The following is an 18,359-nucleotide window of genomic DNA, read 5'->3' as shown; positions in this document are numbered from 1 at the left end:
TGGTGCATAAACGTACTCAGTTTAATGCGACAAATACTCCGGGAGACCATCATACACTTAACATACCTTAAATAACCTTTACATAACTTAGAAATAAGTTTTGAAGGCTTTGGTATGGCAAAAGCAAATTAATTCGCTTACAGGGACTAAATTTGACAAACTGCGAAAGTATGCCAATTTGAACTGTAACGAACATTCCGGAACATGTCCATAAGTTAAACATACCATATATATCCTTTACATAGCTTAGAAATAGGCTTTGAGGGGTTTGGTATGCTAAAACAAACTTTTGGATCATTCAGGGACTAAAAGTGTCAAAAAGTGCATAAGTTTGCACTTTCGCGCATAACTCACGTTCTGAATACATCCGGACATCCAAAAATTTATGTAAGCATCCTTATATTATTCCTTAGTGTTTGGCATGAGAAAAATCCATTTGTCGCGTCATTTGGATCGTCTTTCACGCTTATGCGCATTCCGTCGTAATTAAGCGAACATCGCAATCGTACGGCCAAACGAACCGACATCCGACATATTTTTGGGCATGTTTCATGTCCACAATGTTTAGGCATCATTTTAGGGCCTTAAAGATGGCTTTACAGGTCTTAGAAGGGCTGGAAATAGCTTAAACACGCAACAGGGACCAAAAGTGTAAATTCTGCAAGTGGTGCAGATCAGAGGGGCCAGGCGGCCCGCGTAAAGATTGCCCAAAACATGAGGCGGGCCGCGTGAACATGTCTGACAGAAGATTTTGCATTTAATGCAGAATCTGGCCTTTCGTTCGATCAAGGGGCGATGCCTTTTCACCCAACGAAGAGCCAAGGGTCAAGTTCACTGAACTTATCCACTTGGACACATGTACGCACGAGATCAAGGCACGATATTCGATAAAACGATCCTAACGGTTCCACTTTTCCTATAAATACCCCCCCCCCTTTAGTGTAAAATTCACAAAATCAGATCTTAGAGCTCTAAGTTGAAACCATTGTTTCATACCTGAGCTATTTGGTCTTGATTAGCACTCGGGGACCCTCCGTAAGTCTTCTTTCGCTCTTTTATTCGCTTTTCGAGTCCGAAAGTCAACGTTTTGTTGACTTTCTGCATTGACCAGCTTATGGTCGATGCGAAGTTCATGGAACTTCATAACGTGAGCGTGATCACGATGGTTATAGTCCGTAGTGACTATACCTACTGATCACCACGTTAACTAGGCTCAGTGACGAGTCGTAGTTTCGGCCAAAATGCGCATTCTTGCGTATTTTGTAACCAAACTACTCGTGGGCATCAAAGCCGTTTGTTTTGATGCCAAACCTGTTTCTAAACTTAGTTAAGCATGTTCTAACATGCTTAGCTCGTCACTTTTAGTTTAGTGCTTATATAGGGTCGTAAGGTAAGCGATTTAAACCATCGCTTATACTTTCGAACCCGACCCATTTGGTCGGTCATTAGGACCCGACCAAACACATTAGGTGACCATAGCTATAACCTTCCAAGGTTATACCGTGTGGTCGCAATGTTAGGCGTTCCGAACGCATTCTACGCGAACGACGCGTTAGGGTAGCATAAGCTACCTAAACGGGTCGTGATGGACCGTAAGCACTTAGATTAGGTTTCATTTTAGTATGTAGGCTTTGCTAAGCCATATTACACGAGTCTCCATACTCGTTTGGTTTACGAACCCGCGTACTGTCCGATCCTTCCGATTTGGTCCGGTATATTAACATAAGCTACCTATTAGGTGCCGTTGATATTCCGTGATCTTTAGCATTATCCGGTTATTATACAAGGAATCCAAAGCAATCTCAGGTGAGTACATAGTTCCCCTCTTTTACTGTTTTCTGAACTGTTTTGGGGTGAAGCATGTGTACCTATCTGTTATTTTCATGATTTCAAAGTATAATTGATTATACATGTTAGTAATTATCTTTTGACAAACTAAATGACTATCTATGATTTAAACACTGATTTCTCAAGGACTACAAAAGTAATTGTTGGAATAGTACTTATTTTGTTCACCAGACCGATTGGTAGTATGATATAGCGCTATAGGACTAGACACCCCATTCCTGTTGTCATGGAATGTCTGAAACCAATTCGTTTCTCCATCCAAATAGGGATTTCCTTTGTGGTATCCCTATAGTCTCAAAGGTGTAGTTTGATGCACCAGGTCTGAATGAATTCTTAAATCGCACCTTTAAAGTATATTTTGATATACTCCCAAAAAGTATAGTTTGATATACTCTCATGTGTGGTATTGTACAGAACCAACATATATTTTGTAATCATCCAAAGCATATTGTGATATGTTACTTACATAACTAAAACATAGTTTAATATGTTATTTATCACATCCAAAGCATATACTGATATGTTAGTTACAAAACTAAAATATGGTTTAATGTGTTATTTATAAATCCAAAGTATACTTGTAATATACTACTGAAAACTATTATTTTGAACAACTAAAGTATATTTAATATACTATCTATCAAGAGATTTAGTTTTGGTTAGTGTTTAGATAACGGAACGAGTGTAATGTGATGAAAACATGGTAGATACGCCGCTGGTACTTCTTATATATAAGTGTTTTCATTGCATTACATACCGTGGCGTTATTTAGTACACTTGGGTTAACAATATTGGAACTGAAATATATTTTAATATATTACTTATTCAACTTTCTTAAAACCAAGGTATATTTTATATATACCATAAACGTTTTATTAAAACATTGTTTTTCAAACAACTTAACTTATACAAACTCATTTTACATGGTTATTCAGTTAACCATACATTATTCTCTTATTTATACATATCATCTGATCCTATCGTTTTTCAAATAATTTACAAGACAAAGCAAATTTACAAAGTTCATGACTAAACATTTTCTCAAACATAAGTCATGAACTCCGTTTTCACAAAACCTATGTATCTCACAGGCATTTTTATGCTGACGTACCTATTTTTACACATGTTTCAGGTGCTGTCTTGAGATGATTATTGATGCATGCTACATTTAGGATGGACCCGTGCCTTAGCAACTTTAAAACTTGGAAGATCATAGTTGTACTTATGTGATTGTAATAGAACAACGAGTTCATTTAATCAATAAAATAATATTTAAATTTCCATGTGTTATGAAACAATGATTCTGTTACAACACTCCCCGACGTTTCCGCCACGTTTTGTTGTTACACGTGGTCGGGGTGTGACAGAAAAGTTGGTATCAGAGCTCATGGTTATAGGGAATTAGGTTATTAGTAATGCTTTGACCTAGTCTATAACCTTCCTAGGACCCTAACGCGAGTTTACTTGCGTTTAGTCATAAAACAACACCGTCACCTATCCTTAGGCGACGACCGCAACAAGAACATAAATTTCAAAACCGCTTTGAAAACTAATCATCTGTTCTAGGATGATTGATTACTAGGTTTTGAACCCTCTGTTATAAGGTTTTGAACCCCTTTGAATTTTCAAAACTCTCGTCAAAGTTGGTCTAAATATTGTGAACACATGCAAACTGGAAGGGTGGGTGCCTGTACCCTGAGTTTTCTGTCTAAGGCTAGAGTGTTCGTACAAATCCACATAATCGGACCAGTCACTCTTACCTGGGAACTCTTGGGGTGAGTGTCCACTTATAGGCGAGCATGTCTTCGCGATACATTATTTTGACCTATTTGCTTTGATTAATCACCAGGTCGTTTGTTGCTTTGTAGTAACAGACAGACGGCCACGATCCTTGCTTTCATCAGATTTGTTTCATCTCATTCTTTTCGTCTAATTCTCTCACTCGTTTCCCCTCATGTTTCCTCTTTTAGAATGCCTCCTCGACGCGACAATCAGATGGCGAATGCCGAACTGGCGGAAATTATCGCACAGCAAATGGCTGCTGCCTTCCCAATTCTTTATGCTCAAATAACTCAAGCCATCAACAACAACAATGCTCCATGCAATTTCAAGATTTTTAACTCAGCTAAACCGCTCAAGTTCAATGGTTCTGAGGGAGCAACTGGTCTTCTTCAATGGTTCGAGAGCATTGAGAATACTTTCCGTCACGTTCAGTGTCCTGAAAATCGCAAGGTCGAGTTTTCTTCGAGTGTGTTTCAGAAGAGGGCTCTTACATGGTGGAACGGGGTTATGAGAGACCGTGGTGCAGAGGTTGCATTAGCACAGACTTGGGCCGAGCTTAGGGCTCTTATGATGAAGGAGTTCTGTCCTCGTCATGAGCTTAGGGCTCTAGAAAGGGAATTTGATGATTTAAAGCAAGACAGTGGGGAACATCGAGCCTATACTGATCGCTATGAGGAATTGAGCTTGTTATGCCCTACTATGGTTACACCTCTGGATAAGGCGATTGAGAAATACATTGATGGGCTTCCTGACGTAGTTCAGGACATCGTTACTGGCAGCAACCCTACTACTGTCAGACAAGCCATTGAATTGGCTGCCACTCTGACTGAATCCCAAATCAGGAAGCACAAGCTGTTTCGGAAGGGCGACTTAAGACCATCTGACAAGACTGCTCATGTGGAAACAAAGGAAGGAAGTGCTGAAGTGCCCAAGAAGAAAAAGCGCAAAGCCTCTCAAAGCTACGCTGTAACTGCTCAAGACAAACAAGTTGCACCAAACCAGCCAACACAACCTCGTAAAAGACAAAACTATGTTGGTACTGCACCGTTGTGCAACAAATGCAACCGTCATCATCTAGAGCAAGAGCAGTGTCACAAATGTACCCACTGTGGGCGGTTGGGACATTTGATCATTGTTTGTCGTTATGCAAATCAAGCTGCTGCAAACCCTGCTGCTGTTCCAGCACGGTTCCCTCCAGGGTCATGTTATAACTGTGGTGACCTTACCCACTACAGGAACAATTGCCCAAGGCTTGTTAACATACCTCCAGCGCGTGGACGAGTGTTCAACATCAATGAGGCAAACATGAACAATGATGCAGCAGTGAACAATTAGTGTTTTGTATTTCCTTAGTTGCTATCTTTTGACACTTCAAGACAATTCCGTTGTTACATAAATAAAGACTTGTTGTTTTTATTTCTGCAAAATTTATGCGTTTATGCTTGATGCAACTTTATGATGTCAGCCCAACGACAAACTACTCGTATGGTTCTGTCATATTATGATCGCTTGTGATCTCCCCAAGAACCTTAAACTCTCGTTTCTTTTAAGAAACAAAGTCAAACACTTATTGAGAATCCCTCTATCTTTATAGATAGATCTTCATAAATCGTTAAAGTGCCAAATGAAATCCAAAGGTTGGATTCCTAGTGTGCCTTAATATCCATACCTAAGGATAACAAAATAAAGAATCAAGTTAACTAAATTTGTGCTTATGTATTTTCTTACATGTTTTGTGGTTGTATGTGATCCATCCAAATCCTCATAGAATCTTTCATATCTTCATACGAGAGATTCATAATGGGATATCCAAAGATACTATCTTAAACCCTTAATGGATTTCAACAGTGTAGTTAAGTCCCTCGGGTTATGAAGTATTATTCTATAATTGGACCTCTTGAAAGGTCTGCTTAAACAGATTGATTTTGAAAATCTGATTAGAAATATCATGTGATGATATAAAAATGATCCCTTAAGCAGTCTATTTAAAGAGATCATACGACGGTCTAGTTAAGAAGATCATGTGTTGATCTAGTTAAAAAGATCATTTGTTGATCGAATTAAAAGGATCCTTTGGTGGTCTAGTCAAATCGCTTCATATTTATTCAAGTAATTTTTCCTACGGATTATGAAATGGACTGTGCGGACTGTGCAAGGAATTACGTAATTATGGAGGCCTACATAATTATGGAATTCAGTGCACAGGAACCACAGGAAGTTTCATCATGTGTTAAGACCTAGTGACAAGAATAATGATACGGGAGAAGTCTCGGACCTCGACCAATGTCATTTATTCTCACACTCCCCCAATTCTGATCTCAATCACACACCAAGTTTTCCTATGATAAGCCTTCAAAAGAAACATTCTTCTATCCATAGTTCAAAAATTCCATGTTTTATTATTACAAGGAATTCACTTTGAGGGTTAACAAATTCGCTAAGAGTCCTAACATGGCCCCGAGTTTTACTTAAGGGTTCAATGGATCTATTATAAGGCGAAACCTTCACAGTTGTCCTCACGAGTTTCCTCTAGAATTAAATTTCGGGACGAAATTTCCTAAAGTAGGGGAGACTGTGACACCTGTGTCACTTCAACCATCAAACAAATGCCAAACCAAGGAAATATTGTATTTCATACTTGGGATTTGTATAAATATGTGTATGCTTTGCACATATCAATTCTTGTTCAATTTCATACTCTACAACGCTTTCTGGAGAATTATACGCAAACTGGTGCATAAACGTACTCAGTTTAATGCGACAAATACTCCGGGAGACCATCATACACTTAACATACCTTAAATAACCTTTACATAACTTAGAAATAAGTTTTGAAGGCTTTGGTATGGCAAAAGCAAATTAATTCGCTTACAGGGACTAAATTTGATAAACTGCGAAAGTATGCCAATTTGAACTGTAACGAACATTCCGGAACATGTCCATAAGTTAAACATACCATATATATCCTTTACATAGCTTAGAAATAGGCTTTGAGGGGTTTGGTATGCTAAAACAAACTTTTGGATCATTCAGGGACTAAAAGTGTCAAAAAGTGCATAAGTTTGCACTTTCGCGCATAACTCACGTTCTGAATACATCCGGACATCCAAAAATTTATGTAAGCATCCTTATATTATTCCTTAGTGTTTGGCATGAGAAAAATCCATTTGTCGCGTCATTTGGATCGTCTTTCACGCTTATGCGCATTCCGTCGTAATTAAGCGAACATCGCAATCGTACGGCCAAACGAACCGACATCCGACATATTTTTGGGCATGTTTCATGTCCACAATGTTTAGGCATCATTTTAGGGCCTTAAAGATGGCTTTACAGGTCTTAGAAGGGCTGGAAATAGCTTAAACACGCAACAGGGACCAAAAGTGTAAATTCTGCAAGTGGTGCAGATCAGAGGGGCCAGGCGGCCCGCGTAAAGATTGCCCAAAACATGAGGCGGGCCGCGTGAACATGTCTGACAGAAGATTTTGCATTTAATGCAGAATCTGGCCTTTCGTTCGATCAAGGGGCGATGCCTTTTCACCCAACGAAGAGCCAAGGGTCAAGTTCACTGAACTTATCCACTTGGACACATGTACGCACAAGATCAAGGCACGATATTCGATAAAACGATCCTAACGGTTCCACTTTTCCTATAAATACCCCCCCCCCCTTTAGTGTAAAATTCACAAAATCAGATCTTAGAGCTCTAAGTTGAAACCATTGTTTCATACCTGAGCTATTTGGTCTTGATTAGCACTCGGGGACCCTCCGTAAGTCTTCTTTCGCTCTTTTATTCGCTTTTCGAGTCCGAAAGTCAACGTTTTGTTGACTTTCTGCATTGACCAGCTTATGGTCGATGCGAAGTTCATGGAACTTCATAACGTGAGCGTGATCACGATGGTTATAGTCCGTAGTGACTATACCTACTGATCACCACGTTAACTAGGCTCAGTGACGAGTCGTAGTTTCGGCCAAAATGCGCATTCTTGCGTATTTTGTAACCAAACTACTCGTGGGCATCAAAGCCGTTTGTTTTGATGCCAAACCTGTTTCTAAACTTAGTTAAGCATGTTCTAACATGCTTAGCTCGTCACTTTTAGTTTAGTGCTTATATAGGGTCGTAAGGTAAGCGATTTAAACCATCGCTTATACTTTCGAACCCGACCCATTTGGTCGGTCATTAGGACCCGACCAAACACATTAGGTGACCATAGCTATAACCTTCCAAGGTTATACCGTGTGGTCGCAATGTTAGGCGTTCCGAACGCGTTCTACGCGAACGACGCGTTAGGGTAGCATAAGCTACCTAAACGGGTCGTGATGGACCGTAAGCACTTAGATTAGGTTTCATTTTAGTATGTAGGCTTTGCTAAGCCATATTACACGAGTCTCCATACTCGTTTGGTTTACGAACCCGCGTACTGTCCGATCCTTCCGATTTGGTCCGGTATATTAACATAAGCTACCTATTAGGTGCCGTTGATATTCCGTGATCTTTAGCATTATCCGGTTATTATACAAGGAATCCAAAGCAATCTCAGGTGAGTACATAGTTCCCCTCTTTTACTGTTTTCTGAACTGTTTTGGGGTGAAGCATGTGTACCTATCTGTTATTTTCATGATTTCAAAGTATAATTGATTATACATGTTAGTAATTATCTTTTGACAAACTAAATGACTATCTATGATTTAAACACTGATTTCTCAAGGACTACAAAAGTAATTGTTGGAATAGTACTTATTTTGTTCACCAGACCGATTGGTAGTATGATATAGCGCTATAGGACTAGACACCCCATTCCTGTTGTCATGGAATGTCTGAAACCAATTCATTTCTCCATCCAAATAGGGATTTCCTTTGTGGTATCCCTATAGTCTCAAAGGTGTAGTTTGATGCACCAGGTCTGAATGAATTCTTAAATCGCACCTTTAAAGTATATTTTGATATACTCCCAAAAAGTATAGTTTGATATACTCTCATGTGTGGTATTGTACAGAACCAACATATATTTTGTAATCATCCAAAGCATATTGTGATATGTTACTTACATAACTAAAACATAGTTTAATATGTTATTTATCACATCCAAAGCATATACTGATATGTTAGTTACAAAACTAAAACATGGTTTAATGTGTTATTTATAAATCCAAGGTATACTTGTAATATACTACTGAAAACTATTATTTTGAACAACTAAAGTATATTTAATATACTATCTATCAAGCGATTTAGTTTTGGTTAGTGTTTAGATAACGGAACGAGTGTAATGTGATGAAAACATGGTAGATACGCCGCTGGTACTTCTTATATATAAGTGTTTTCATTGCATTACATACCGTGGCGTTATTTAGTACACTTGGGTTAACAATATTGGAACTGAAATATATTTTAATATATTACTTATTCAACTTTCTTAAAACCAAGGTATATTTTATATATACCATAAACGTTTTATTAAAACATTGTTTTTCAAACAACTTAACTTATACAAACTCATTTTACATGGTTATTCAGTTAACCATACATTATTCTCTTATTTATACATATCATCTGATCCTATCGTTTTTCAAATAATTTACAAGACAAAGCAAATTTACAAAGTTCATGACTAAACATTTTCTCAAACATAAGTCATGAACTCCGTTTTCACAAAACCTATGTATCTCACAGGCATTTTTATGCTGACGTACCTATTTTTACACATGTTTCAGGTGCTGTCTTGAGATGATTATTGATGCATGCTACATTTAGGATGGACCCGTGCCTTAGCAACTTTAAAACTTGGAAGATCATAGTTGTACTTATGTGATTGTAATAGAACAACGAGTTCATTTAATCAATAAAACAATATTTAAATTTCCATGTGTTATGAAACAATGATTCTGTTACAACACTCCCCGACGTTTCCGCCACGTTTTGTTGTTACACGTGGTCGGGGTGTGACACAACACGCAGGTCCTGGATTGACTCAATGTTGATAGTCGCTGACGGTAATGTGACATTAGTGCTATTTGGTATAGTTTTATGCCTCCGCCGCAACGCGGGGGAATAACTTAATTCTAATTTGTGGTAAAATACCAAGAACTGAGTAAGATTTTTGATGGTAGTTTCTATGTCATCACCACATTGGTTGAGGGTTCTTTCAATAACCTTAAGATACATAAATTTAACTGTTAGAATTTGACAAGATTACACAACCCTCGTACATACAATTCATGTCAGCCTCAAAAAACGAAAATAAAATATTCTCAGACTACCTCATCTATAGTCAACGAATGATTCTTGATAGGCAGAGATGTCTCATCAAAGGTTATAGATATAACAGTACCAACAACATCAAGAGGAGCATTTGACCAAATAAAGTCTGAAGCTGAACATGTTTTCCTCAATAGCGTAACACCATCTTCATACCTGATACATTTAAGTCGTTAGCAACAAAAAAAAAAACTTTCATTCCCACACTTGACTTGAAATGAGTGATGCGCTTTGATGCGTTTTGATCCCAAAAGTCGATGCATGATGCGCATCACGTAGGCAATTCCTTTGTTATTTAGAAAAATGTTTATAGATTATATTTTAATTTGTTAACTTTAAACTAAAATCTTATAACTTAAAACATATAAATACAAAAAAATAACTCAAGTATCATCAAAGAAGTTCAAAATAACCAAAATAAGCTTTGAACTCTTAGGTATACAAGTAGTCTGATGAAAAGGACAAGTAAACTATGTATGAACTCACATAACAACTTTATCGGCTCATTTGTACAAGCTTATTAAGCACATCGTAGAAGCTCATTGTACAATGTTTCTCTATAGTGGTCGATTTGAGAAAAATGTGTGTATCAGACAACGCATTATGCGACTTAGAGCGCATTACGCGATTTAGAGCGCATTGTCCTCACATCAGATAATCACAGCGCATCGCGCATTATGCGCTCCTGATGCACGCATTTTAAAACCAAGTTCCCACAACTAACAAACTTCTTTACTGATATAAAACAAAGGAGAATTCCAAAAGGTCCCAATCTTCAGAGTGCAATAATGGAAACACAAAGAGAAAAAGATATATAAAACAATTGGTACAACGAAGGCCTACCCATCACGATGTCTCTTCTGTGTTACTGGTCGTCTCCTCATATCAATAATCTGAAATAATAAGTTCACACAAATCAAGACTTCAGTTTTTCTATCGCCATAAAGATAAAGCAATGACAATGGAAAAGATATTTATTAGATGAAACGAAGACAGAACCGTCTGAACCAAAGAAGTTGTGCTGGTTTCAGATACATACAATTCAGTTCACAGCTTGGTTTTGTCAGTTTAGTCCCAACAACTAAGGGTGCTAAATGGGTCGTGCTCAGGGGTTGGCGGGTTCAACCCAAACCGAACCGAAAATTTTAAATGAACCCAAACATGCCCTAAACCTGAAAACCTTGTCATACATATGAACCTGGACATGACCCAAAGCCTGGCGGGCTGACCCGAAGACAACTCGTTCAACCCGATTTTTTTTCTACAAGTTAATATATTAAAACTAAAATTTACTAAAAACACAAATGTTTATAGTACAATTGGAGAAACATTAATGTCAAACAAATCATGACTAATATAGAACACCTAACGCCTGATCGTTCCCAGCTGAAACCTGTTCTGACCCATATTTCCAGCCTGCCCCATTGATGGGAAATCAATTAAACATGCAAGTTCACCACCATCCCTTGCAAATTAAAATCAAAGTTAAATAACTTGCTTTAGAGAGTTGAACAGGGCTGCTGCTACAATCCTTCTGGTTCTATTAATGCTCCCATTGCCAGGACCAAACAATCCAGACATTCATTCATCATGTCACAGAACCCCGGCTCCATTTCAATGAGCCAATTCACGAAAAAGGCACAAAATATAAAAAATAAATTGATGAATGGACATACCAAAGATTTATGTGTGGCCATACTCTAGCGGTGTGATGCCACATACTATAGGTGATTGAATCTGAAAACCGAATTTTAACATCATATTAGACATATTTTTTTTTTGTATGTAACAAATGATGAATAATGCGTTAGTAGATTTGCATACCACATTAGTCGCATCCCACTATCCTCCTAATCCAACCTTAATAATAGCAACATCTACCTGCAATCCAATGTTATGTGTTTGTCAGTAGAAGAACCATGGCAACAAATTGACGATCATATATACTTCTGTTATAGAAAAGTGGTAACGTACTTGCTCTGTTGCAAAAATTTTGCAAGCGAGTAACGAAAGGAAGTGGAATAAAGTTGGCATTGGCATATCATCACTGCATTTTGCCTGCATACAGAAACATGAAAGTGAGTAACGAAAGGAAGTCGAATTGTCCCTTCAAGATCTTTAGGTGACAATATGAGCCTAACAAGCTCAATGGCTGCATTCATTGTCACCACAACTGATTCAGCTGCAACCCTCAATGCATTGGCTAGAACCAATGAGTGTCATTCGACGTCTTCCAGATGCATTTGGATTACTCACATCCTCGTCCATAATCCCTGCAGATTACAAAAGCACACAGTCTATAAATTTGATCAAGACTGAAGGAAGGCGAAGTCTATTACTGACCTGTCATTTAGAATGTAATTAGTAAATCTCTCAACAGCAGAATCTTGCAGGTCAAACTAAAATCATTACGACATAAGTTCCAAACTTGTAGTAGAAGTCAAGAACAACAACGTCCCTACTCGAACACATATTTACCACTTTAAGTGGGCATTGGACCTTCACAAGTGCAAATGGCAATATGGTGAGTTGTCAAACAATTAACACAAAATGACATTTTTAACATATACCGTATATACCTGTTTCTTTATTGAGCTTTCAAAAATCGAAGTTGCACTTTCTCTTGAAAAAGTTGCATCCACCCATGAGTTTTGAACAGGGACCTGTATATAAGGAAAATATTAGAAGATAACTAAAAGTTTGATATTGACCTCAAAAAACATTGAACAACAGATGCATACATAACTATCTGATTTTAACTTTTTCTTCATCTTTTTTTGACAAAGTTGATATAAACACCTGAAAACCAGAAAGTAAACTATAACAACACAAAATCAGACCACAATTACTACACACTTGAATAATAATGACACCAGTTGCTGGATTGCCCTCTTGTTTCATTCAGCCTTTAATAATTCAGGTGAGTTAAACAAACTCATCAAGAAACCAGTCCATGTGCTGATGTGGCCATGGAAGGCATAAACAAGTTGAAGGTGCCTTTTGAATTCACCAGTGCTGGAAGTACGAATGAACTCCTCCAAACTATGTTAAAAAAAAGTAGTATGTTAAAAATGGTTCAGATACTCAAACTTTTTCTTAGCTACATCACAATTTATAAAATACCTCTGCATGTCATCTTTACAGGTGTCGCAGTATAATTTCTTGTACTGTCAGTGCAATTTTCGGTATCTTCGTAACAACCTTGTTGAAGAACCAAGTATAACGGGAACCATAGCTGCAAGAGTACCCCATAAGTTTTAGACGTTACAGATCTAAAAACAAACAAGTACGAACCAACAAGACATACAAAGCAAATAAAAAAAATAACACACATTAATCCTTACATTGAAGTAATTTTGAAAGGACATTCAAACAATTGATTAATATGACTGTCATTAAAATCGGCTGATACCTGGCAAACATCAGTGTCAAATCGTGCTTGAACTTCATCAAGTAAAGCAATCCACAATTCAAATTCTATCTTTTGCCATGAGAACACCAGAGCAGTAATTGGATCCAACTTATCTGCAACTTTAGAAAAATCAAATAAACCCTTCATTGGTCTCCATGTAAGGGGACAATGTAAAAACTTTAACAGAAAGCAAACACTTTGAAACAATTAAACCCTTCATCAATCTCCAAGAGCTCCAACAAAAAAAAAGAACGCATGAATTGTTAATCTTATCGATTGAGGATCCCAATACTTGTCTCATATGTCATAGCAAAAAAAACCCCTAAAAAACAAAGAAGGAAATAATTCAAATATCTCATTAAGCTGGTGAACCACATCTTGTAAAACCCTAATGAAGTTACATGTTAACTCAACATGACTTCTCCTTCAATTAGATGAACAACAAAAGGGTAGAAAGCTGAGTACAACGAAAACAACCAGTCCATTTTTCTGGTAACATTTAGACATTTTAGGGTTTGATTACCTTTGTGTTTGCTAATCGTTGATGTGGAAGAAAGCCAAAAGACCCACAACAGAGATGAGCAGACGAAACCTTCAGTTAGGGTTTCTTCAAATCAGTGTTCAACCCTGTGTATTTTCAATTTCATTGATGTTTTTCCTTCATCTCCGGTTGTTCATCATCATCCGATTTCATCTCAAACCATCAGCACTCCAGACATCTTTCATCACGGACGACGAAACCCTAGTCTCCTCCACCGGTGGTTCAAACGCTTCCGATCCAGATCTGAGAGAAAGAGAGGAGAAAGTCTGATAAAGTTTGTGAGATGTGAGTTGTGAGAGAGGAGGGAATGGAAAGGGCGATCCATGTGAAGTGAATATCCGCCGTCGAGATTGTGATCCGTGTGAAAAATTGAAAGAAATGGACGGTTGATGATGAATCAGTTGAAGGGTAAAAAGTTTGTGTTTTCTTGTGTTTTAAATCTTGTACATTGTGCATTAAGTGTTTTTTCAACACCTTGTTCAATTACCATCTTGTCCTTCACATATCCTTATTAAAGTAGTATAGATATATATATATATATATATATATATATATATATATATATATATATATATATATATATAGGGGAAGGTTCAAATGAAAACCACTAGTTATTGTTTGAGTCGGTTCCCCACTGTTCCCCACTTTTTTAGTGTTCCCCAATGAACCTCACACTATATATATATACATATATATATATATACATATATATATATATATACATATATATATATACATATATATATATATATATATATATTGGATTAGGTTCAAGAGTGAACAATTTCTTGAGAGTGAACTGTGTGAACTAATCTTGACCCTTGATCATTTTTTATATTAAAAGGGTAAGATTGACATTAACAAAGTATGTTTAATTAAAATACCTTAATTTTCTCCTCTCTTAACTCTCTGTCTCTCTCTCTATATATATATCTCTCATTTCTAATTATTTCTCGATCATTTCTTTATCCATAGATTTTGTTTTAATTTTAGCTTTAATATCGTTTTTATTTTATTATCTATATATATATATATATATATATATATATATATAGCATAATATGTTGTTTTTAACTTCTTATAATTTTCAATAAATGTTGAAAATTTTCTCTGAGATTGAAATTGTAATTATTTATGGGCATTAACTCTTTTTTTGAATATGCGATGAAGTTATTTATTTTTGCATACGTGTGATATGTTTCGTTTTCATTAATTTCATAGTTTGTATATATGAATCTACCCATGCGTATGCATAATATACTATATGTTTTTATTATACACATATGTAACAATTTTTTAATATAATACAAAGATGTATAAAAGAATGTACACATGTGTATAAACTAACAGATGTGTATCTTATATAACCTGATAGTTAGCGAGACTATACACATGTGTATAAACTAACAGTTGTGTATCTTGTATAAACTGATAGTTAGCGAGACTGTACACATGTGTAAAACTAAAATCTGTATATCTTGTATAAACTAATACTTGCGAGACTGTACACATGTATATACACTAACAGCTGTGTATCATGTATATACGGAAACTAGGGAGATTTTAGAGATTTTGATTATATTGTTTAATAAATGCAATTTACAAAAGACGCAAATACCCTTCTGTTAATTAATTTAAAGGGAGGTTACAACATTATAATTACAATATTGCCATTGTTTAAAAATCTTTAGATAATGTAATCCAATGGCCTAGATTAGTTAACACAGTTCACTCTCAACCTATTGTTCACTCTAGAACCCTACCCTATATATATATATACATACATACATATATATATACATATATATATATATATATATACATATATATATATACATATATATATATATATATATACATATATATATATATACATATATATATATATATATATATATATATATATGGGGTAAGGTTTATGCGAGAACCACCTTTATTGCAAGAACCGCGAGAACCAATATGAACACAACCAAAAATACCTAAAAAACCTAAAAAAACCTAACCCCCACCCCCAAAGAAAACCTAACCCACCCCCTGGACCATGATCATGTCCCGCGCCACGTGTTGGGCCAGGATGCGTTCTCACCGTTCTCATACTTTTGGGCGTTTTCTCCTGATCCCGTTTCTACATATATATATATATATATATATATATATATATATATATATATATATATATATATATATATATATATATATATATATGCGAGAACCGCGAGAAACAATATGAACACAACCAAAAATATCTAAAAAACCTAAAAAAAACGAAAAAAATCTAACCCCCCACCCCCCCCCCCCCACCCAAAAGAAAAAAAAACCCTAAAGCCCCCTCCTCACCCCCAAAAGCCTAAAGCCCCCCACCCCCCACCCAAGCTATATACATATATATATAGGAGAAGGTTTATTTGAGAAGAAATTTAATGTGAGAAGAAAAAGAAGAAAAAGCATATTAGTAAAATTCTATTTCATTTATAACTCATATCATTATTTTTTCTCTCTTTAATTAATTAGTCAACTAATCATTAATTATCCTACATATAATCTACAAAACCTACACATATAAAAAATTTCCTGCATATACCCTACACACCTCGAAATATATCATACACAAGTCGTAATTTATCCTACACAACTAGTAATTTATTCTGCATTTTAAATTAAGTTGTTTTTTTTAATTTGGAAAAAATTTATATTTTGAAAAGGAGTTACAAATTTAATTTAGCTACTTATTAAAGAGGAAGAATATAAATTAATGATTTATGTAAGTTTACTAATATTCCCTTATATATATATATATATATATATATATATATATATATATATATATATATATATATATATATGGGGTAAGGTTTATGCGAGAACCACCTTTATTGCAAGAACCGCGAGAACCAATATGAACACAACCAAAAATACCTAAAAAACCTAAAAAAACCTAACCCCCACCCCCAAAGAAAACCTAACCCACCCCCTGGACCATGATCATGTCCCGCGCCACGTGTTGGGCCAGGATGCGTTCTCACCGTTCTCATACTTTTGGGCGTTTTCTCCTGATCCCGTTTCTACATATATATATATATATATATATATATATATATATATATATATATATATATATATATATATATATATATATATATATATATATATATATATATATATATATATGCGAGAACCGCGAGAAACAATATGAACACAACCAAAAATATCTAAAAAACCTAAAAAAAAACGAAAAAAATCTAACCCCCCACCCCCCCCCCCCCCCACCCAAAAGAAAAAAAAACCCTAAAGCCCCCTCCTCACCCCCAAAAGCCTAAAGCCCCCCACCCCCCACCCAAGCTATATACATATATATATAGGAGAAGGTTTATTTGAGAAGAAATTTAATGTGAGAAGAAAAAGAAGAAAAAGCATATTAGTAAAATTCTATTTCATTTATAACTCATATCATTATTTTTTCTCTCTTTAATTAATTAGTCAACTAATCATTAATTATCCTACATATAATCTACAAAACCTACACATATAAAAAATTTCCTGCATATACCCTACACACCTCGAAATATATCATACACAAGTCGTAATTTATCCTACACAACTAGTAATTTATTCTGCATTTTAAATTAAGTTGTTTTTTTTAATTTGGAAAAAAATTATATTTTGAAAAGGAGTTACAAATTTAATTTAGCTACTTATTAAAGAGGAAGAATATAAATTAATGATTTATGTAAGTTTACTAATATTCCCTTATATATATATATATATATATATATATATATATATATATATATATATATATATATATATATATATATATATATATATATATATATATATATATATGGGGTAAGGTTTATGCGAGAACCACCTTTATTGCAAGAACCGCGAGAACCAATATGAACACAACCAAAAATACCTAAAAAACCTAAAAAAACCTAACCCCCACCCCCAAAGAAAACCTAACCCACCCCCTGGACCATGATCATGTCCCGCGCCACGTGTTGGGCCAGGATGCGTTCTCACCGTTCTCATACTTTTGGGCGTTTTCTCCTGATCCCGTTTCTACATATATATATATATATATATATGCGAGAACCGCGAGAAACAATGTGAACACAACCAAAAATATATAAAAAACCTAAAAAAACCTAACCCCCCTCCCCCCAAAAGAAAAAAAAACCCTAAAGCCCCCTCCTCACCCCCAAAAGCCTAAAGCCCCCCACCCCCCACCCAAGCTATATATATATATATATATATATATAGGAGAAGGTTTATTTGAGAAGAAATTTAATGTGAGAAGAAAAAGAAGAAAAAGCATATTAGTAAAATTCTATTTCATTTATAACTCATATCATTATTTTTTCTCTCTTTAATTAATTAGTCAACTAATCATTAATTATCCTACATATAATCTACAAAACCTACACATATAAAAAATTTCCTGCATATACCCTACACACCTCGAAATATATCATACACAAGTCGTAATTTATCCTACACAACTAGTAATTTATTCTGCA

The 18,359-nt window shown here is 35.6% G+C and overlaps 1 protein-coding gene across 13 annotated transcripts; it reads right to left on the bottom strand.

Annotated features, from left to right (window-relative positions):
- Positions 1-9,768: 9,768 nt before the first annotated feature.
- Positions 9,769-14,195, bottom strand: LOC110915235 (pre-rRNA 2'-O-ribose RNA methyltransferase-like). 13 transcript variants are annotated; one of them, XR_004884512.1, is made up of 12 exons: positions 13,822-14,190; positions 13,299-13,620; positions 13,010-13,121; positions 12,628-12,928; positions 12,466-12,549; positions 12,230-12,385; positions 12,028-12,159; positions 11,861-11,944; positions 11,711-11,767; positions 11,563-11,623; positions 10,730-10,779; positions 9,769-10,042 (listed from the first exon to the last, which is right to left on the bottom strand). XR_004884512.1 is itself a non-coding variant. In XM_022159897.2 (3 exons), the coding sequence occupies exons 1-3, from the start codon at positions 11,581-11,583 to the stop codon at positions 9,880-9,882; spliced, it is 234 nt and encodes a 77-aa protein (XP_022015589.1). In that variant the 5' UTR covers positions 11,584-11,686; the 3' UTR covers positions 9,769-9,879. The 13 variants fall into 13 exon arrangements, 1 of the variants encoding a protein (XP_022015589.1); XR_004884510.1 differs by having other exon boundaries at positions 10,730-11,623; positions 13,822-14,195; XR_004884515.1 differs by having other exon boundaries at positions 10,730-11,623; positions 13,299-13,411; positions 13,822-14,195.
- Positions 14,196-18,359: the final 4,164 nt, after the last annotated feature.

The sequence above is a fragment of the Helianthus annuus genome, chromosome 16 (genome assembly GCF_002127325.2).
Source record: "Helianthus annuus cultivar XRQ/B chromosome 16, HanXRQr2.0-SUNRISE, whole genome shotgun sequence".
In the NCBI taxonomy this organism is placed as follows: domain Eukaryota; kingdom Viridiplantae; phylum Streptophyta; class Magnoliopsida; order Asterales; family Asteraceae; genus Helianthus; species Helianthus annuus.
Note: the sequence above shows the minus strand (reverse complement) of the source record. Positions and strands in the feature narration are given on the sequence as shown.